General features: G+C 50.2%; 1 protein-coding gene across 1 annotated transcript in view; it reads right to left on the bottom strand.

Annotated features, from left to right (window-relative positions):
* The window catches only part of TMEM132B (transmembrane protein 132B), an 88,313-nt gene that overhangs the window by 63,391 nt on the left and 1,502 nt on the right, over positions 1 to 23,420 (bottom strand). Inside the window, exon 2 of the mRNA XM_012731124.1 lies at positions 22,047 to 22,193. Within this exon, the coding sequence (XP_012586578.1) occupies positions 22,047 to 22,193 (147 nt within the window). The remainder of the gene's footprint in view (positions 1 to 22,046; positions 22,194 to 23,420) is intronic.

Genomic DNA, 23,420 nt, shown 5'->3' with positions numbered 1-23,420 from the left:
TTTGCAAGCTCCGTGAAAGGCTTTCAATTACTGATCAGGCCTTGCCAACCCCAGTGTGGGCTTTCCAAGCTGAGGGAGGGCCCCCTCGAGGGCTGCCCTATCCTTCAGGTGGGGACGCTGCACACGTGCGCACTCACAAGCACACACCACACGAGCACGGGACACTCACACCCACACATGCAACATACACACGCACCCACACATGTACAGCACTTGTGAGCACACACACACTCGGTGTGCACATGCATGGCACACTCGCAACCACACGTGCGACACACAAACTCACCCACATGTGTACAGCACTTGTGAGCACACACACACACTCGGGGTGCACGCCACACATGCTTGGCACACTCACAACCACACATGCAACACACATGCACACCCGCACGTGTACAGCATTTGGGACCACACACTCGCGTGCACACACCACACATGCATGGCACACTCACAATCACACGTGCAACATGTAAGCACACCCACATGGGTACAGCACTTGTGAGCACACACACTCAACACGCACGCATCACACATGCTTGGCACACTCGCACCCACACATGCAACACGCATGCACACCCACGCGTGTGCAGCACTTGTGAGCACACACGCTCGCGTGCACACACTACACATGCATGGCACACTCACAGCCACACACACTAGTACATGCATGTGGCACTCACATACACACATCACACATGCACGACACTCACACCCACACATGCAATGTGCGTGCACTCCCACACGCATGCATGCACACCGTGACATGCACACGAGTCATAGTAGGCCCTCCCTCGGCCTTGAAAGCCAGGGCTAGTGGTCAGTGCAGCCTCATCAGTAATTTAAAGCTTTTCCTAGAGGTTCTGCAAAGAGCCCTCCTCAGCTGGCTTCTGCACAGCCACTGCCATGAACAAACTCAGGCTGGGGACCTGGCAGAGGCCGGGAGGGAGTATCCCCATCTTGTGGTATTGATTTTGCCTTAGATGCCAGCTCAAAACCAGATGCAGCTCCCCCTAGCGGTCGGACAATACCGATGCCTTTGCTTTCTGTTTCTGAGAAACTGAAACCTGGGTCAGAATAGGGCCTGGTCAGCCTAGGCAGGTGGAATCCTGAGCCCCAAAGTCTCAGTTCTGGTCAGTCCTACTTAGAAGCCCCTCGCACACTCTGGGATGTGTGTATGCAGGCACAGATGCAGAAAGCCAGTCAGGACAACACTGACTTCTGCCTGCCAGCCCTGTCCCCTGCCCCCCAGTCCATGCCTGGCCAGCCAGGGATGGTCCAGTGGTGGTGTGACTGGCCCCGGCACAGACCAGCAGAAGGTGCACCAAGCAGTGTTCCTGTACTCTCTGGCTTGGGGGACAGTCACCTGTCCCACAAACTGGCAGAATTTAAGAAGCTAATGTGCATTTGGAGGTGCTAGTGATAGGAAATATGACAGAACCAGAAAATACTCTGGGATGTCTTGTCCACATCTCCAGGGCTGTTCCTGGTGGCCTCTGAACAGTCTGAAGCCCAGCCTGGCATGCCTGGGAAATGGCCATGATAGAGAGTTCCTGCCAGTTCCATCCACACCCCAGTTTCCAGGAATCATTTACTTTCAAGTCAAAGCTCTTAAAAGTCCCAAACTGTGGCGATGGTGGCATCACATTCAGAGGGCCACAAAAGATGTGAAGGTGGCAGACAAGTCCTCACGCCAAGGCAAGGGGACAGAGCAGAGCTGTGGCCGAGCAGAGAGCACTGAGGGAGGCGGCAGCCAGACCCCACCCAGGCTGGAGGCCCTGATGCTGAGCAGAGTAAGCCAGGAGGGAGACGAATGAGAATGGAATCAGGTACATGTGGAGGAGAAAGAAACCTAACAGAGTCAGAAACAAGCTGAGATCTGGCCCTAGCAAGCCCTGTTGTCACCAGAAACTGACTACACTTCAAAGACTTAGTGCTTCTGTCCTGAGAGCACGCAGGAAAGGAGAATGCATGGCTATGGCCGCGGCCGTGGCGAGTGCAGACCAGGGCAGTTAGTCTGGAAAATAACCAGCTGCTGCAGAAAACCCAAACCATGCCAGCCTATGACTCATGTCTGCTCTCCATTCTGGAAAAGTACTGCACACACTCCCTAGGAGACATGGGCAGATGAGACAGTGCCAGTCTGAGCAGATCAAATGCCCATCACAGCCAGAATGATAGGTGAGATGTGGTATGTCCCCACTACCACTCTGGTGGCAGCTAAAAGAATCGGGCTGAAGCTGTCCTCACCCTCACTTCACTGTCACCTTGTTCACAAGAGTCAAGACACGGAAACAGCCGAGGGCTCACAGTGGATGAGTGGACAAAGGGGATGTACAGGTGTGCACACTGGGATGTCAGCGGCCTTCTAAAGAGAAAGCCTGCTGCAGCGTGGCTGGGCCTTGAGAGTGTGGCTGAAGGAGATGAGCCAACAAAGACACAAGTTCCACATGTAGAATCTAAAAAGGAGAAAAGCCAAGCACATGGGCAGCAAATAGCCTGGTGGTGCCATAGGCAAAGGCTGGAGTGGGCAAAAGTGTGCAGGGGTCAAAGGCACAAGCTTCCATTTATAAGATCAAAAAGTTCCAGCTCTAAAAAAGGAAAAATACCAGATGGTTTCACCTATAGCAGGAGTGTAAAGGACCAGGGGAGAAAATAATAAGAATAATGAACAGTTATCTACCAGAGACATTTTGTGGGGTGGAGTGGGGAGTGGGATCAAAAACAGCGGGGGGAGGGAAGTGCACTGGGCTGTGGTGATGGCACAGGGTGACTTGGGAAGGGAAGCCCACAGGGTTTGCAACTGAGATGGAAAAGGGCAGAAAATGATGTAAAAATCAACTAGTATATTATTTTAAAAAAGTTCCAGATCAGTGACTATAGTTGCTCATATCATGTTGTATAGTTGAGAGTTTCTAGAGAAGGGATATTGAAAGTTCTTATTACAAGAGAAATAATTTTATTGTAACTCTGGGCATGCAAGGTAACTAGATGGACAGTGGTGAGCATTTCCCAGTGCATCAAACATCAAATATTATAAAAATATTACTATATCACAACTACCGAATGCAAACTATTACAGCGCTATATGTCAAGTATATTGAAATGTAAAGAAAAATCAATCTGGGAGATCCTCACTTCCAGTACTGATCACTGGGTAACTTCACCAGCTCTCCTACTGAAGACACAAGAAAAGTTGGTCAAACATAAGGATGGTTCCTGGAGGCATGAGAGCAATAAGAAAGTGGAAGAGAACTGGCAGCAAATTCAAGAAAAGGCAGGGCCTGGAGGGGTGAGCCTGGACTGGAGCCCTCGTTTGCTCTATAGGCATCTGTCCCATCCAAGGGGACAGTTAAGGAAGCTGGTGAGTCTCTCTGTCTCTCTGTCTTTCTGTCTGTCTGTCTCTCTCTCTCTCTGTCTCTCTCTCTCTCTCTCTCTCTCTCTCTCTCTCTCTCTCACACACACACACACACACACACACACACACAAACAGAGTTTGTGAGCCCCCAGGGTTACATAGGAATGAGAGTGAACCAAAATCACTCTGCAGCCCAGCTGTGTTTCAGGTTAACGCCAGTCTCTCATGTGTGTAAAGGGGACCAGAGTTTTCCCAGGTGCCCTGAAAAGTCTAGTGCCCCAACCACCTACCTGCAAAAGCAAATACACAGCCCTCTGGACAAAGGTGACTTCACCTAAGGATGCAAAAAGTTTCCCCAACACTTTTGAAACCACAATGTCTGGTAGATAACAAAAAATAACCAGACACATGAGGAGACAGGCAGTAAGAATTGTCAAAGCATGGCTATTTGAAACAAGAGACTCAAAGTGGGCCCACAGGGGACTGCCCTGCTGGGGTTCTCAAGTAACCCAATGCTTGCTTTTTAAATGTGTTCACAGTTTATTCAGAAATCATTTACAGAAAGGTTTCATCCTGTTTGTTTTATCATTTCAGAAGAAAACATCCTCATTTATAAACATCCACAAACAATAACTTAAGCTATAACTAACCATTCTATTAAATAAATTCACTGTTCTGTTAAATGGTATGAGAGTAACTGTTTTCTCCACAGATCAGGAAAGCAAGATTGTACATGGCCACCACTTCCATATAAAATTTTACTAAAATTCGGAAATTAAGGTAAGGAATATAAGAATAGGTACCTAGATTTAAAAAGAAGGCAACTTTCTATATTAGCAGCTCACGTGGTCAATAGTCATCTACGTAAAAAGTTCTAAGCAATCTTGGGAAAATGCACAAAAATATGTAAAAATAAACTATTATATTATTTTTTAGAAAAAGTTCTAAGAGATCAACCTCAAAAAACATTGTTAGTGCTATTAAATGAAATTAGTAAAGTCCACTATAGCAGCAACATACAAAGTTAAATAAGACTACCACCTGCAATAGCATCAAAACCAAAAAATAAAGATGATTTCAGGAAATTATTTATAATATAGGTACACTAAAAACTATAAAACACTGTTGAACAAAAAGTTTAAAGACCTAAATAAATTGGTACATATTACATATTCATGGATGACAATACTTAATATTATTAAAATATATGCTCATTCTCCCCCAGATCTATCTATATACTCAATGTAATCTCAACTGTATAGAAACTGGTAAACTGATTCCAAAACTACGCTTAAATTCAAGACTTAGAATAGCAGAACAACTGTGAAATAGAAGATGAAAGCAAGTACTTACACAACCTACTTTCAAAATAATCAAGATAATGTAAATAAATAGACATATAGCTATGTGGAACAAAACAGAGAAATCCTGAAACAGATTTTGAAATATATAGTTGACTGATGTTCAGCAAAGACATCCAGGTACTTCAAGGGGAGAAGAATATTTTTAACAAATGTGATGGGAAAATGTCTTTTAAAAGAAAAAGAAAGGAAGAGATGTACAGATGAAATGGAAGAAAAAAGAGAGGGAAGCGTGGAAGAAGGGAGAAATGGAGAAAAGTGAATAAAAGGAAAGAAAAAATGAGAAAAGTTCAACTCTGATCTCACACTCTATACAAAAATAAGCTCTGATGAATTACAAATAGAAGTATGAAAATTATGAAACTCCTAAGCAAAGTGCATCGCAAAATCTTTGTGGCTTGAGATAGCATGAAAATTAATAGAATGCAAAGATCATGAACCATAAAATTTAAAATTGATAAACTGTAGTTCATCAAAATGGAAAGTGTCTGTTCTTCAAAAGGTATTCGTCAGGAAATACAAAGGGGAGACATAACCAGGGGAAAATGTTTTCAAAATATGTATCTCATAAAAGGCTAGTAGCTAGAATATAAAAACAACTCCTACAACTTAATTAGAAAACCCGACATTTTTAATGAACAAAAGCTTTGAGCAGACATCTTATGAAAACATATATAAATGCCAAATAAGCACAAGGAATATATTGCTCATAATATTAGGGAAATGTAAGTAAAACCAGGAGACATTCCTGTACTCAGTAGAGTGACTGGATGAAAGACTGACTACACTACATGTTGACCAGGACGGGCGAGGAGCAACCGAAACTCTCCTATACTCTGCAAGGAACATAAAGTGGTACAATCGCTCTGAAAAAAATTTGGGATTTTCCTATAAAATGAAACATACACTCAGCATATCACCCAGTGGTCTCACTTCCAAGTATTTAACACAGGAGATATGAACATAAGGTCACACAGATGCTTGTAGGTCAATGTTGGTGGATGCTTGATAACTTTAAGAAACTAGAAACAATATAAGGTCCATGAGTGGGTACATAGGTAACAATACCTATGTGTGGCAAATACAGCAGGGAAGGGGGGACCCAAAGTCACTGGTGAATCTCAAAATATTTTGTTGGCCAACAGTGACCAGACACATCTTTTCCTACAAAGAGCCAATCTCATCTATGGAGGTGGAAAGTAGGGGTTGCCTGGGAAGGGGGGTAAGGATGCCACACAAGCAAACCTGTAGTTGCCATGGTGATGGGATGTATCACATTCACAGCACTGATCAGTCAGTTGAACAAACTTGTCAAAAGTTATCAAAATGTATATTTCAAGTGAGTGTGATTTATTGTATCTAAATTATACCACAAGGAAATTTTTGTTTTTAAAAAGCAGCCACAGAAAGAACAATTACCCTGAAAGTAAAACCTAGTTAGACTGACAGTCCCTTCTCCATACAGTGTAAGCCAGAGACAATATAATGGTACATTCAAGCACTGAAAGAAAATAACTGCCAACGTGGGTTTCTATTACCAGGGAAAATACTCTCCCCGAACAGAAAGGGGAAAAGACATTTTCATATCGATAAAAACTGGTGCCACTTCCATAGCAGACACTACTTAAATGCAGAAGAGTGATCCCAGGTGGAGGAACAGAGATGCAGGAAGGAAAAAATAGTAAACAAAATGATAAATAGATGGGGAATGGTCACCAATATTTTTTGATAAGTTTTTTATTGAAATACCATTGCTTTATCTCATTAGTGTTTTGGAAGTAGTGGCTCAACCCCCAAGACCCCCCTAGATGCTCCCCCTTAAGGGTTCTACCCCTACAGTCTCCCCACCAAGGCTCTCACCCCAAGGAGATCCCCCCATGTCTCCCTCCCCACAGAAGCTCTCTACCCCAGGGGCTCTACCACAGTGCTCTCACCCCTCAGGAACTCTCCTCCATGGTCACCCCCAGGGGCCTCCCCACAGCACCCCACCACCAAGTACCCACAATCCTCCTCCACAGTGTCCCCCACCCTGCTCCACTCCATACCCCCCTCCTGGATGCCTCCTCCTAAAGCTGGCTTTCCAGGGTTGCTTTTAAAGTTTGCCTGTGAACGCTGACGATAAAAAACCCACCAATACCCTACGACCCAGCAATCCCACTCCTAGGTATCCACCCAAAAGATACAAAAACAGTGATAAAAAGATACCTGCACCCCCATGTTTATTGTGCTTTATTTACAATTGGAAAAACATGGAAGCAGCCCAAATGCCCAAAAGTAGATGACTGGATTAAAACGATGTGGTACATATATACAATGGAATATTACTCAGCAACCAAAAAAAAAAAAGAAACACATGTCTTTTGCAGCAACTTGGATGGAGCTGGAAAAGATCATGCTTAGTGAGATAAGCCAGAAAGAGAAAGAAAAATACCAGATGGTTTCACTCATAGCAGGAGTATAATGGACCAGGCAAGGAGATAACAAGAATAATGAACAACCATATACCAGAGACATTTTGCGGGGTGTAGTGGGGAATGGGATCAAAAACGGGGGAGGGAAGTGCATTGGACTATGGTAATGGCACACAGGTGACTTGGTGATGGAAACCCATGGGGATTACAATTGAGATGAAAAAAAAGTACAAAATGATGTAAAAATAAACTATTATATTATAAAAAAAAAACCCACCAATAGAATACTAACTGCACAATAATGTCGCAGGTGGTTAGAGAACACAGGGCAAGGGACAGAAGCTCTCCAAGGAACCCCGGGGAGACACGAGGCAAGGGGGCCAGGATGCAGATGCCAGCTGTTGCCTCAGTCCCTGCACCACACAGCAGCGGAGAGGGGACTTCCAGTGGTGGCAAGCTGTACTCAAGTGCATTTTGCATTTATCAGTAAGTCAAGGCACCGAAGCCACTCAGCATGATGAGGCCCAAGAAGAGGCGCCATTTCACCTACTTCTCCTTGGATCAGTCAGGGTCGAACCTGAGAAGAGGGGCCAAGAGGAGCAGCTGCCAAGGGGGTGACTGCAAGGGGCCATCTGACGGCCCCATGGGCATGGCTGGCAGCGCCAAGCCAGGGGACCTAACAGAGAACAGGAGCGGAAGTCACTGCCACGGGTGGGATTTCTTCTTGCTGGGGAACTTCAGCTCATTCTGTGCAACCCTGAAGCATCTCAGGGATCATCTTACTTAAGGTCGACTGGCTCTGGGTCAAGCCCACGTACCGCATGGGGCACGGCAATGCTGGGTTCGTGTCTGGCTGAGGCGCTGGGTGGAGCCCAGAGCTGGAATGTCCCAGGAAGCAGTTCCCCAGAGCTTGGGGGCCCTTCTAGGTATCAACATCTGTCTGGGTGCATCCAGAAATGCACCTAAGGGGCTCATCCAGCAGACAGAGCTGTGCTGCAGCTCTGGTTACAGCACGACTTGCAGACACACCCAAACTGGCCCCGCTAGGAAAATTAAGTCAATTAAGCAACACTCATATGAAAATACTGAGACACCATCCGAAGGTTTGCCAAAAGTTTGCAATTACACTGCTAAATGCCTGTGATAAAAGATAGAGCCAAAAAAATCAGGAAAGGAAATTGTTTCTACCAAATGTAACAAATTCAGGGAATAAACCCATGAGTGGAACTAGAAAAAAAATGTCCTTTATCCTTTCTGATTTTCAATTTTTCAACAATGGGCTTGCAGTACTTCTGAAATTACCGCCCGACATAAAGGGGCAAGGGGAGTAGGAATGGGCAGGAGAAAGACGGCCCCAGTTAGGAGCAGCGAGCCTCAGCCCCCAAGTCCTTTGTATGCACATGAGGGAGAAGGCCTCAACTGTCCAGGGATAAAGGGAAGGACTGACCAGGCAGAAATGAGGCCTCTTCCACCCAGAAGACACCTCAGTGACCACAGCGTTTACCCAGGCTTTAAGAAGACAACTTTAATAAATTACCACTGGAGGAAAAACACACTTCCCCCAGCCTGCCCTTCTCAATTCAGCTCAATTTCACGGTGCTCGATTGTCTTCTATTTTATTGTCACTAACGCACCAGAAAATAAAAAAAAAATAGAATAGAGTCAAATAAAGACTACCATTGTTAACAGACGTTTCAAAAAACTAAAAACATTTTTCTTACAGTTTCAATGGGTTATTTAGCTTCCAAGGCATCTGTTGACAATGAAAAATGTAACCAACATCACTATAAATCTGCTTTGGTTGTAAATGTTTAATTATAATGTTTCCATTTCAATTGAAGATAACTTCACTCTCTATCTTAAGACAGAACTGTTAGCAGGAAAACAGAGTGGAAATAATATCCATAGCTTGATTGTCACGGGCTCCCTAAAACTCCTTAAAAGCAGGGATGCACTCAGTTCCTCCCAGCAGGGACCCAGACTGCTGCTGAGAGTCTTGGAGGGACTGACAGGTGATCACAGGGAAGCCAAATCAGCTGCCCACCCCCACCCTAGGGAGTCCCACTGGCTGTGTGCAGCACAGAGACAGAGGTGACCCCAGCAGCCCCCATGCCAAGTCACTGTCAGACAGGACCTCCAACGTTTTTCTCCCAAGACTCGAGCTCTGTCCAGTGCCCAGCTCCACCCCCATGAACACGCAGCTTCTCAGGAGCCCCATGGACGGTCGGTCCCAGCACATCTGGGGCTCCAGAGGTGAAGGGAAAGCCTTCAGCACCCCCTGTCCCCGCTGGGAGGGTCAGCACCTTGGACAGCACCCCTGCCCATTCAGGGATACCCCTGCTTGGGTGACCTCTCAGTCAGGTCCGGGAGACCAGACGCACTGGTACACAAGAAATAAAATGGTGTTTGGGGCAAAAATCTGCATGGAGGAGGGAAAACGGGGGCTCCACCCCCATCAACTTTCTCACACCTCGAGGGGAGCCAGCCCCATGCTGGAGAGCTGTGGGGGTTGAGTTGTTGTGGCTAAACACAGGCCACCCACGGAGCAGGTTATTCTCCTCACCAGGTCACAGGAGAGAAGACCAGAGGGATCAAATTAGCTGGCTGAGGACACACAGCGAGGTACATGCCAGGGCCCTGATCTAAACCTAGATCTGCCACCAAGGCTCACACTTTTCAAGAAGCCCATAGAATCCTTTCCCCACAGAGGAGGCAGGCAAGCTCCAAACCATCCCCAGCTCACAGGTGATATTCAGGCTCCAGGTGCACCAGCCACATGGGGTTAACAGGCCCCACCGCATCCCATCTCAGCCACGCGCCCTGCCCTTCTGAGGGTGGCCGAGGCGCAGGGATCCCAAACTTCACAGCAATTTCCTCTCCCAAAAACCTGCTAAACCTCCTACCTTTTCCGCCACTCAGTAAATCGCGCTCAAGGCTTCTGGCATACTCATTGCATTATTTACTGTTGCCTTTGAAACAGGGAACGGTATGACCCAAAACATTCCTAGAAAAAATAAAATGTGCCTTCAGACTTTCTTTGAGGCCCCTAAGTGTCCTAAGTGTGTGTTTTGGGTTAAGAAAGTCCATTGTTTAGAGGAGGAAAGTCCCCAAAACACTGCATTTGCACACCAGTCTGCTACACAGGCCCCAGGAGGATTTCATCAGAACTCCCAGAGGCCAGGCTGCTGCCACACACAGCTTCTCCCCCACCACACAGCCAACTCAGAAGACTCCTCTCTGCTCAGGGCTTCAAGGGCTTGTTACAGCATCACAGTCGCACGAGCTCAGCCCTGCCCCTACCTGCCCCCCACCAGTGACCCAGCCCCTGGAAAGGGCCGTCTCCAGGAGCTCAGTGATACCCTCAGATTAGGGGTTGGGGTCTACACACAGAGGGGCTCAGACCCTCGAGTTAAAGGACCCTGGCGGGACACCCAGGTGGGAGCCCAGCTTATTTGCATTTAGAGATAGCCAGGCTGAGGCTGCTCCCCAAGGGCTCACTACACTGCTCAGCACCTGCCCACCAGATAGCTCCATCTTAGCCTCACCCCAAACGGTGGTCTGCTTCCCCTCTCCAGGGAATCTGTTGTTATATAGTAACCACGAAGGATGGCTTTGATAGCAACAAAAGTGCATTCTGATTGCTCCGAAACCCTTGATCTTGTCTGTCTCGATAAGGAGGTGGGTACAAACTGTAGGCACCCAAGCAAGGCTCCCTGGCACTCACTGTGTCCAGCTCTGCAGCAAGCACCATGGGTCAGTCACTGCAATAGCCCTAGCAGGTAGATATCACATTTCCCCTGTCTTAAACTTGAGGACATGGAGGCACAGAGCATTTCAATAACTTGTTCAGGGTCACAGCGTTAATCAGCATGAACTCATTATTATCAAGAAGTGCTTCTCCCAATAAGGAGAACACTACCATGTGCTTTATGATAAATGCCATCAAAGAGCCAGCACAGTTAGGGGGGCACAGTAAGGAGTGGTGAGGACTGTGGGAAATAAGAGCGCTCCAGTGTCTGTGGATATGCTTTATCAGCCTGACACTGCCAAACCTCCTGATTTCTCCAGAGATGGCTAAAATGTGTATTTTTTATCATAGCTCCTGATTTTTTAATATTGACCCAAATGAAGATGGGAAGAGCAGTTTGGTGGCCAATCAAAACAGGATCATGGGCTACTTCTGTGTCACCTGAGTAAAGGAGAAGCCAACTGGACCAATGCTTGGCAGCAGAAGGCCCATGTTTACATAATGGGGAGACCTGGGGTGCTTTTGAAAACAAAAGACTTCCTTGTTTTGCAACTGTTTAATCAAGAAAGATGCAGGGTTCCCTCATTAACTGGCAATAATAGTGTGCCCTAATGAATCACTGGGTGCCTAGATGCATCAAATTCCCCGTCACTGTTTGTATTTTTTAAAAATGATTAAATATCATTGTCTTTCCCTTTATAGCAAGATCCAAGTGGCAAGTGATCCATCAGCTTATCTGCTGGCGTTTAACTACAGCATTTTGCATTCATTATTTCCTACTTAAATCATTCTTCTAAAAAGAGGAATAACTTAATTCTGTCCCTTGACAGCAGGGAAATTCAATGACATGTCTTTAAGATGAGCATTTCTCCTACAAAACACCCCCATCCATCCATAAAACCGAGACGAAGATCATCAACTCAAAGAAGCCAGACAAGGACCAGCTTCTGGGAAAATCCAGGCATTTCAGGAAAGGGAGAAGCCCTCTCACCTCAAACACACTTGCCAGTTCAGGCGGCCACCCCAGAGGGCAGCCCTGCAGCACAGAGCACTGGAGCCTGGCCGCACAGCCACCCTCTGCTGACTTTCACAGCCCAACTACGAGGCCCTCGTGGAACTCAACATCAAGAAAATGAAGAGCCCAGTCAAATAAGGGGGCAGGAGGGCTGAACAGGCAGTGCTCCCCAGCACATGAAACACGGCCCATCATCACCTAACACCCTGGAGCTGCCGGTCCCACCCAGAGACACCACCACCGTGTGAGATGGGCCCAGATCAAAAAGCCAGAAGGGACTGCAGGCAAGGATGTCGGGGTGGGACCCTCGTGCTTAGGGATGGGAGTGTGGGCGGGTCCAGCCCCTGGGGACATGTAGTCATCTCAAAATATTCAAAACTAGACATAGACCAAGCCTCTGGCCCAGCAATTCCACTCCCGGGCGCCTACCGGGAGAATGCAAGACACTTGGGCCAAGGGACACCGGCCTCCACGCTCACGCAGCGCTGCTTACACAGCCGGGCGGCGTCCAAGGACAGAAGGGCCGGTAAAGGAGATGCGAGGTACGTGCAGATGCAGACAGACGAGAGACAGACAGACACACAGAGAAGACTAGAGACAGACAGACACACGCTTACACACACACAATAGAACACCACTCAGCGACTTTATAAAAAGCCAGTAGTGAGTGCATAGGTTGATATAGAGGGATTTTGCTAAGTGAAATAAGCCAAAAGAAAAAAGACAAGGACCAGATGATTTCACTCACATGTGGTATATAAAGAAATAAAACAAAGGAACAGGCAAAACTAAAATAACAATAAAAGAAGGCCCTAGAAATCTGCAGAACTGAAGTTCCAAAGGAGGAGGTTGGAGATGGGGGTGGGAAGCCAAGGAGGGAGGATCACTGGGAACTCGGTGGTGGGTGGGGTGTGGTAACATCCATCAGAAGGTCGAGCCTGTACCCCTAAATCACAGCGTTTTCAGTGAATGTTCCTCAGTAAAAAATAGGAATTGTTTTAAAGAGGAAAAAGTAAAAAAAAAAATCAGATTTTTGCGTAGCAGCTCAGAATACTCACGGGCACACAGATCAGTGCTCGGCAGAATCACTGCAGGACGGCATGTCCATACCTCGCAGACACCCCGAAGAACTGGAAACAGGGGCTCAGACAAAGACTGGACAGGCCAGCATGGCCATGGTGGCCAGGAACAGGCAAGGAGCCGCGGTGTGCTGGGGTCCGTCCCCACAGGCAGGGTCTGAGCACCACAGTCAGTGGGGGACACTCAGGCCAGAAAGGCGAGGGAGGGGGTGCACCAACCCAGAAGGGGAGCCACCCTGTCCCCACCGTCACTACGCAGGGATGTTCCCGCATGGACAGGAGCTGCTATGTCGCTTTGAAGCTTCATTTTACCTTTCATGGACACTGAGGCAAGTACCTCGCGAGGCACTTGTGGCCTCGCGAGCAGGTGATGGGACTCCATGAGTGATGCACCAGCTGGACAGCCATGCTTTAGGTGAGTCTGGCCATTGGAGACCAGAGAGGATGTCAGCAGGTGACCCAGGGCCTCGTCTTCCCCTAGACTTGGTTCTGAGTCACAGAGGGGAAAGTGCCCAGGAGCTGAGCCAAAAGCCTCTGGGAGGCAGGGAGAGCAAGGACCAGCGGGCACCTGCCTGGCAGCAGAGTGCAGAGATCAAGGGGCTGACACAGCAGAATGTGCCCCCCCAGGGCTGGGGGCCACAGTCCAAGGTCAAGGTGTCAGCCGGACCACTGACCCCAGACTCCTCTCAGCATCCAGTGGCCTCTGCCTTCTGGTGACCCCAGCTTGCAGAGACACCACCCCCACAACTTCGCCCCTGCCTGGCTTCTGCACATGCATCTGCATGCATACGTGTGCATTGTGGGTTGCATTGTGTGGATGTGTGGGTGTGCATGTGGGCACACGTGTGCGGGTGTGGGTGTGCCTGTGTGTGCATGTGTGGGTGTACGTTGTGTGTGTGGTGTGCATGTGTGGGTGTGTGTTGTGTGTGTGGTGTGTATGTGTGGGTGTGGGTGTGTGCACATGTGGGTGTGCATGTGTGAGTGTGCATTGCGCATGTGTGGGTGTGCATTGTGTGCGTGTGTGGGTGTGTGTTGTTTGTGTGGTGTGTATGTGTGGGTGCACATGTAGGTCGGTGTGTGTGTGTGCATGTGTGGGTGTGCATTGTGCGTGTGTGGTGTGAGTGTGTGGGTGTGTGCAGGTGTGAGTGTACGGGTGTGGTTGTGTGCGTATGTGTGGCGTGCGTGTGTGGGTGTGTGCAGGTGTGTGTGCGTTGTGTGTGGTGTGCATGTGTGGGTGTGCATGTGTGTGGCCATGCATGAGCATTGGTGCCCACCCGGCCGGCACGTGCCAGGGAGCTGTCCCGAGTACCAAGTTCAGACCCAGCCTGCCCAGTGCCCCCGGGGGACAGATGCCTGGATGGGGCAAGCAGCCCAGGGTGCTGGCCGCAGAAGCTCCCAAAGAGGCTGAGAGGGAGCCAGGTGAGTGGAAGAGCCGCATCCATGAAGACTTGCAAGTCATAGAGGATTTTCTCCAGGAAACAGAGGTGGGAAGTGAGGGTGGCGGGGGTGGGGGCGGTGGGCTCACATCTGCATCTCATGCTCTGTCAGGAACTTGGTCAGATCTGGGGACAGGCTCCCTTTTCAGTGGTCGATTTGGTCAATGACAGGTATTGTGTCAGAATAATAACTAGGTCAAAAGAAAAAGAAAAGAAAAACGTCCCAAAAATGACATGAAAAAACAGACTGGCTCAACAGCTGGGGTTTCTGACACACACCACCAGAGTCTTTCCATCACGTCAACGTTGCAGGTTACCCTGGGCTGGGCTCACCCCCGCCCACCAAGAAGCCAGCAAAAGGCTCACTTAAACCCCACACTGTAAAAGGCACCTCCAATTTCTTCCGGCTTGATTTCTGCCTGCATAAAGCAGCTACAAAAGGCAGATTCTATTGTGGAAATAAAATCTGTGCCTCGTCAGAAAGGGCATGTCGGAATCTAAACACAAGGACAGTTCCCCATTCCAACTCACCAGGGCCTCGGAGGCAGGACCCTAGTGGCGCCATGGTGGAGGCTGATGGATGGAAGTGTCACAGGCTGGAAACCAGAGGTGGGGCAGAGATGATTCGCACAGTCGTTAAAGCAGCAGTGGCATCTCGCACGACCAAGACCCAGTTGAGACAGACAGGACCATCAGTCCTTACAGAAAGCCCACCCAGCCTGACCCCAAAGTGATAAATTCTACAAAGGGATAAAATTGCATCAAAGAAGAATATATAAGATCCCTGCATATTTTTTTAAGACTTACTTATTTGTGCATTCAAGAACTGGGGGATAGACCAGAGGTGCAAGGGGTGAGAGGATTCACCAAAGACAGAACGAGGAGCAGACAGGCAGACAGACTGAAATCCACTGCTGAGGGGAGCAGCAGGAGACACAGGAGAGGTCTGCTGCGCCATGTGGGTCAGCTCCCTGGCCAGGGATCGAACTCAGGCTGCAGTGGCTACGGCTAGCTTGATGGTGTGGAGACTTGTGCCACTAAACACACAAAACCCCCCTTCAAGACTGCTCCCCACCTGTCTCTAGGAACTTGCCACGTGCCACTTTGTTGAATTCCTTCCCAGAGGGACTCAGGAAAATACACACACCAGGCCCCAACAGAGGCACCCCAATTTAAACACCACCACATCTCAGCACCACACTCCTAGCATTTGCTCCTGAAGATTTCCCAATGGGAACTTTAGGTTGCAACATAAAAACCAATGCTTGAAAGTAAACATGAAACACCATAACAAAGACCAGCAGCGAAGAACCAAATAAAATGAGACCCCCACGAAGGCGCCCGCAGCCCCTCACACCTGCACAGATGCCACATCACAACTACAGGGTCGCTGGGCACCCGTGGAGCAGGGGGCTGTGCTGCGAAGGATAGTTTGCGGGTGCAGACTTGTACTTTGGGGGGAAAGGAGAGTCCAGCGCTTTTATCTGTTTCTCAAAGGGCTGGTAATTATTGCCACAGTTCAACACTGAGCGATGTGAAAAGGGACTACCATGTATTTATTCTACGTTGTCATGGAGAAGGACAAATTTCAGGGCCAGAGCAAGTGGCAGGAGCCACACCGACACATGTGAAGACGCACCCAGAAGTGGGGGGGACCTTGCACCCCCTCAGCAGAGCGGGCCGACTGCAGCAGAGCAGGTACCACAGACACCAAGGAAGACGCCTTCAGCTACACTTAGGCTGTGGCAGGGCCCACCGGGCTGTTTGCTCTGTTCAGAAAAAGAGGTGGGGCGCTCTTTTAGATATTTCTTTTTTTTTTTTCTTTGACTGGTTTTGGGGTGAGGAGACTCCAGTGCTCACAGAGCACTGTCTTTTTTTTTTTTTTCTTTGACTGGTTTTGGGGTGAGGAGACTCCAGTGCTCACAGAGCACTGTCCAGCACGGTGACAGACCACCTGGCACATGGCGTGTTTCTGCGTGTGGTGCCTGTTTACAGCATTGTGGTGGCTGCTACCACCCCTGCCTGGGGTGCACTGTAAGTTCTACAGTAACCCAAGCATGCCTGTTTCTAAGTCCATTCTTTTCAAACCCTGAGAGTGTTCAAAGCAAAACAACTTGTCTCTTCTGCAGTCATTACTTTACTCATTCCTGTAATTCTCATCCAACTATACCATAAAATCACCTGGGATTAAAATGCAGAGAGCAGGTCCTCCCTAGTGGTGCAGTGTGTTAAAGCACTAAGAAGCTAAAGCCACTTTAGCACAAGTTCGATCCCTGCCCCAGAGATGACCCACATGGCGCGGCAGACCTCTCCTGACCTGCCCGCTGCTCCCCTCAGCAGTGTACTTCGGCGATCTGCCTGTTCTGCTCCCCGCTCTGTTTTTGGTCAATCCTCTCACCACACCAGTGCCTCTGGCCTTATACCCCAGTTTGGTATGCATAAAAAAAAATAAATCTTTTTTTTAAAATGTAGAAAGCAGGGCCTCCTGGGAGTCTAGGGGTTGAGTCTCAAGCTGTCACTACTAAAGCCTGAGTTCGATCCCCTGCCAGGGAGCTACCCACATGGCACAGACCTCTCCTGTCTCCCCAGTGCTCCCCTCAGCAGTGCATTTCAGTCAATCCACCTGTTCTGTTCCCCTCTCTGTCTCTGGGGAGTCCTCTTACCCCACCCCCCATATCGGGGGGAGGGGGCCTGTGCCCTAGTTCTTCTACGCAAAAATAAAATAAATAAAATCTTTCTTTAAAAATAATAAAATAGGGCCCTCCCTGGAGGCGCAGCAGGTTGAAGCACAGCACTAAGAAACTAAAGCCACTTCTGAATAAGTTTGATTCCCGCCTACTCCGGAGGTGACCACATGGCGCGGCAGACCTCTCTTGACCCACCCGTTGCTCCCCTCAGCAGTGTACTTCATCATTCAGCCTGTTCTGCTCCCCACTCTGTCTCTGGTGAAGCCTCTCACTGCCCCTGAGCCTGGCCTATACCCCAGTTCTGTATACACAAATAAATAAACCTTTAAAAAATAATAATAATGAAATGCAAGCAGCCGGTGGCATCTAGGGGAGGCCCCCCCGGAATGCACCTGATGTGCACCCCAGATGGAGAGACCCTGGCCAGCGCATCCACAAAGTATCATCTCACCTGGGGTTAGTTTCCTGTGTCTGCTGTGACCAAACCGCAAACATGAGGACCCAACAACAGAGGTGCACCCCTCCCAGATCTGGAAACCAGACTCCAAAGTCAAGGCAGGGCAGGCCCGTGGCCCTCAGGAGGCTGCGGGGCCCATCCCACCTCACCAACTCTGGGGCCACCCGCACCCTTGGCCTGAGGCCACTTCCCTCACAGCTCGGCCTCTGCCTCACGGCACCTTCCCTCTGGGCCTTCTCCTGCATGTCTTGTAGGAGCACATCCTGAGGTTGAGGTGACACAGTAACCGGGGGTCACATCCAGGCGTCTTCCCAGGGAGTGTCCCCTGCACGAGGTCCCAGGGTGCTGATAAGAACTGGCGTCAAGGGGCCCCTGTGTCACCCGGACAGCCCTATCTGCGCAGGCCACGCAGCCTGTGGGGCCACGGACACTGATTTCACCGAGTCTTCAGTCCGGCTGGGGCAAGAGAGGTGGCGTCGGCGAGGGAGAAGCGGTGCCCAGTCTTAGCACAGCGTGGGCACACGCGTGGACACCGCGGCCAGGCTGCTCTGGCCACCCCTGCTGAACTCGGGGAGCCACACGGACCCCTCGGCACACATCAGCTCGAGGGAAGTAACAGAGCGGCCAGCTGCACGGCACTCTGGTGTTTCTGATTTTTATGCTTATTTAAAAAAAAAAAATGGTCAGGGCTGCTACCTAAGAAGCCGAAGAAGCTTTCTACGGCCTTAGAATACATTTTAAAAATAAATAAGGACCAGACAGCAGACTCGAATGAAACTGCCTGGGATCCATCTATAGCTCTCATGGACACCTCTTGGCGAAGAAAGAGGCCACGCTCAGAGGCGGTGGGGCGCCTCCCGCCGCCCCTAAAAGAGTGAGGGGCAGCTGTCATCACCATGGCACTGTCTTCCATCTCCCTTTTTGGCTTGTACCTTTGTTAAGGGGAAGGGTGTCCTAAAGGGATTCTGCAGAGTTTTGTGGACTCTACCCCCACTCCAGCTTTCTGGACTTCACCCCCTACTCCAGGGACTGGAAACTACAACTCCCAGCAGTACCGGGGGGGAGGGGGGACTGCGAGGACCCAAGGGTGGAGCTAAGCAGGCATTCTGGGACTCTGGGGGATAAATAGGAGCCATTTTTTATGGCGCTCTCTCACTCAGGCAACGACTCTCAGTACCATATGACTGGGGGCTTTCAGTAAATTTGTTACCAGAGCTCCAGGTCAGCCAAACCAGTAAGATATTCTAGTTACTTTGTATGTCTCTCTCTTCCCCTAGGTTGTTCCTATTCCTTCCCCCTTTTGTAAATAAACCCATTTTGACCCTTTTGTGTGTGCCTGCAATACAACTGAATTTTAAGCGTGCAGGTGAGGCCCACAGACAGGAGGCCCAGTTCACACTGGGGTGCCCTGTAACACCTTGAGTAAGAATCCCCCAGCCCAGCGCCCCCAAGAGAGGGTGCCGCAGCGCACAGGGTGACACTGTTCTGCTTAATGTTTCTGCTCAACATCCATCTATTAAATTTCACAAAAAGCATTGAGTTTGTCCAGCTTTTCCAAAGGCGACACCCTTCTGCTCAGTTGCTCATAATATGCTCTGAATTTGAACTGATGCAGCAAGCTGCATCCAGCCTCTCAGGCCTGTGACACTTCCCAGGCACGTGAGCCTTTGACCTTGGCATGCCCTTGAGCTGGGTGGAGAGGCGCAGACTCTTCTTCTGCTGGGCTCTGCTGAGCTTTCTGCGGCCTCTGCTCTGCTTTTCAGAAGCGAACGTGGTCCGCTTCACGGTTCCTAACCGCCTGAAAGCTGCCGCTGATCTCCTCTGAGGGCTGGGACCCACAGCCAGAGACTGTCCGGGAGTCCTGGCCGCCAGATGGGCTCCCCACGGCTGCGGCCTCTGGCTCCGTTGCCGTGGCTGCCGCCTTATCTGCTTCCAACACTTTCAAACAGGCCGAGTCTTCTAATCTCCTCTCCCCTCTTTTGGCAACACTGGCCTTTATCTTGTGGGTCTCATCTTTATTACTCACAATGAGCACTCATTAAAATATTTCAAATGAAGACCTTTGCTGCCGTTCTAACTGAGCCCATCCAGTCTCCCCACACAACACATTTTTAATTCTTATCACAGAATTCCAGGCAGTTTGTACATTATATTCTATTAACACCCCGATTCCGCCCAAGGTTGTCCCCCATTCAGTGATGGCTGCTTTCTGCAGGATCCTGTCAGGGATATATTCGCATACTCACTTGTCTCCAGTATCTGAGCCTGTACTTCACACCTCATTTGCTAGCACAATTTAACAAAATGGTGTAAAAAGAAGCAATTATTTATTTAGATGATGGAGAGGACTTTAGCACTTGTTAGAAGAGAGTAAACTGTCAGGCTGAAGCAGCCGCCAGGCCCCCCCAGCCAGGAAGTTCAGCTCTCAGAGGAGGAAGTGGGGAGGAAGGGGGTAGGGCAGGAGCCACCCCATCAACTCTGCTTATGCCTCTTCCTCCTTGACCTTTTTTTATCTTCTCTAATGAGAAAGCAAAATTGAATCTCATCAAGTGATAACCAAAGTGGGTTTTTCCCATTGAGTAAAATATCACCACCTGATCAGTCTAATATTTCGACACAGCTGACTCCCCACACACAGGCCATTGCAGTCACTCAGGACCCAACGAGGGACTTGGGGAGCGAAAGTCAGAGCACCCTGCACAAGGACTCTGGAGACAGCTGGGACACTCCCAAATCCCAGGACACTTCTCCCGAACTCTAAACCCAGGGGCTCCCCACCAGAGCTGCTAGAGAGGTGGGTTCCGGGTGAGTGGCCCAGGTCTGCCCCACAGCCCGCAAGGAGCAGGTCCGGGAGGTGCTGGGCCCATGAGGAAGAGCTGTCAAGTCTGCGGACAGGAGCCTGAAGTTGCTGCAGTCACTTCCCAGCGGGAGCGGGGAGCCCACCAGAGACAAAGCAACTGGGAAGACAGGAGGCGGCAGCTGCAGGTACGGAATAGGGTCTGGCTAGGTCCAGCTCACCCGCCCCTTCTCCATGGGCACAAGGAACCCAAGCCCCTCCCTGCATGGGCTGCCTTGGTTCAGCACCCAAAGGACAAAGCCTCCTGGTTAACATCCCTTGATGGACACTTTGAAGAGTGTGACAAACTTCTCTCTGACCCAACTCCTACCTTCCTACCAGACAGCAAAGACCATGGTGCAGAACCTAAAAGCCGTGCTGAATACTTGATTCCTAGAATGCCCTGCTGCTTGGCCCAAGCCATGGAGCCTGCTGCCTACTGATGAGAAGGGAGAGAAGGCTCCCGAGCATTTCTGAAAGGACTTCTTCCCTGGTAAAAAGATACATATTAGGGAAAACGTCCCATTGCTCCCTTCTAGTCTCTATCTACAACCGAGTGTGTGATGCCTGGGGGAGCTGCAGCCGCTTTGTAGCCATGAGGAAACAAGATGGGGGATGGCAGCAGTGAGCTGGGGATAGCTGAAAGGAAAGACCGACTGCACCTGGGTGACACAGGTGCTGGGCCCACAGCCTCCCGTGTGCTGTCGGGTGGGAGGACGGGGCGTGCCAGCCTCTTTCAGGTAGGCCCTCCGGCACTAGCAACTGAACGCAGCTGGGCATCCTCGGTTCTTTGCAGGTACTGGGGGCTGGGGACTTAGGGGTGCTCAGTGGACAGGTCTGGACTTCCAAGGAAACCATGGGCCCAGCGAGGGCGAGAAGAGGACCTCAAGGATGAAGCGGGAACTGCTGAGACGGACATGAGAGGCATAGTCCTCCGAGCACCGTCCTGAAAGCAGGCTGCTGCCCCCTCAGCTCAGGGCTTGGGCCTCCTCCTGGGTGGACTGGCAGAAGGTCTCTTGTCCTCCCTTCCCATCCCCCAAGCCCCCCACAGACACACAGGCCCTGTGCAGAGGAAGCGCCTAGAGCCAAATGGCGCAGAGAGCATCACCTGTGGGCGCCTGGGGTGAAATTACTGCAGCACCCGCCAGCTCCCCAGGAAGTGGGGCCCTGAATCTACAGCTGGAGCCCCGTGGAGAAGACAAGCTGCCCACAGCAGTGCCACCTCCGCCCCCTCGGCACCCTAAACCCACGTGCCAGGTGGAAGAGTAGTGCCCCTAAGCCCTGACCCCCGCCCCCCGGCCTTATTGCAAAACCCTCAAATCATTTCTATGTCCCAGTCACTCCTGACTCTTCACTGAAGGCGATACCAATAAAAACAGTAAGGTGTTAAAGTACAATTTTCAAATGCTGCACCGAGGCCAGTGCGAATTTGGGTCCCTTTGAGACCAGATGCGCTGACCAGATCTTAGTGTATGAAGAGTAGAGACCGAGGCCCCTCCAGCCAGCAGCACTGTCATGCCACCTGGATGCTCAAAGGGATAAACACCCCACTAAGGCAGCGTCCCACCAAGGCAGCTGGGGCCGGCTTTTCTCATCCACTCGGACGTGGCCATCAGCCTGTGGAGCCCGACGCCATGGAGGCACCGGGGCGGAGCGCCCACCTGCTCTGTGCGTCCGGGAGGTGGCCCACGCAGGTGAGCGTGGCCGTGGTCTGGTCGCCGTCACTGTCGATCTCCTCCTGGACCGCCCACTGGTCCTCACTGCTGACTCGCACTGCTGTTATTTTCACACCTGCTGCTGCCTTAATTCTGCAGGGTAAGAAAAGAGAGAGAAAACCATTTTAGCTGGAAAGAGGCATTAAGGATGCGGAGCTGAGCCAGCTTTCCCCGTCCTCGGAGCTACAGGGAGCAAGGCACTGAACTGTTTCCTTTTAAAACCATGTCTTGGCATTTCAACGAGCACCCTGGGGTCAGAACCCCCAGCCTGGCCACGTGCACTGCCTCCCTGTTTCTGCAGCTCCTGCCCAGGCCCCTCGGTGGAGACCAGCAGATGTGCCTGCAGTGAGAGGGTGTCTGTGAGCCAGTCCTTTACCTGGAGCTGGGGAAGGGCCCCCATGGGTGGGAGGCAGAGGTGTGTAGACACCCAGGGGACTGTGTGGGCTGGAAACCCGAGGAGGGTGGAACTGACCACAGGAGAAGGAAAGCACAGGCCCGGGACAGCCACAGACACAGCTCACAGACATGGCAGGAGGCAGGGCTACTTGGCCTGGAAAAACATGATGACACTGGAAAAACACTGGTCTGTCTGGCTGTCAGCACCCAAGGGAGAACTGAGGATCAGATGCTTCAACCATGGGGAAAAGCCACAGGGAGATGACAGCCTGGGCTGCCCCCCAGCGCCCCCTTCTCTGTCCCCTACTCTCCCTGAAGCCCCCAAGTTGCTACTTGCCAGCATGGGTCTCACAGGCAGCAGCCTTGGAACATGCCAGGTGCTGTGGGCAGGGATGCAGAATGACCAGGAGGAAGCAGGGCCTCGGAGCCCTCCAGCAGCTGGGATTGAACTACAGAAGATCAGAAGCACACGCCTGAGCTCTGGCCCCTGCTCCAAGCCTTCAGGGACTGGCCGGTCTCTCCCCTGAAGCAGTAGGCCAAGAAGTGTCCCCAGAGGCACGGGGCACCCTTTCCCACCAAAGATGTCAAAAGGAAAGCCATGTGAAGACAAGACGTGAAGTTAGAAAAAGACCAGTCCATGAACACAGACACCCCACCACCGCCAAGAGCATGGAAGCCAAACTCCCCCAAGAGGTGAATCAGCCAAGTCCACACCTGACAGCAGAGTCCAACACATCAGGTAAACACTGTGGGTGAACGTGCAAGAGCAAGAATCTACAAATCGTGTGTCTGACAAGGGTCTAGCATCTGAAACAAAGAGCTGCTATAGCCCAGCAACAAAAAGACAAATAACCCAACTTAAAAGCAGGCAAAAAAAAAAAAAAAAAAAAAAAAAAAAAAAAAAAGTATGCTGTGGTTTCGAGA

The sequence above is a fragment of the Condylura cristata genome, unplaced genomic scaffold (assembly GCF_000260355.1).
Source record: "Condylura cristata isolate star-nosed mole 26May11 unplaced genomic scaffold, ConCri1.0 scaffold00029, whole genome shotgun sequence".
Taxonomy (NCBI): Eukaryota; Metazoa; Chordata; class Mammalia; order Eulipotyphla; family Talpidae; genus Condylura; species Condylura cristata.
This window is presented reverse-complemented; position numbering and strand designations above follow the sequence as displayed.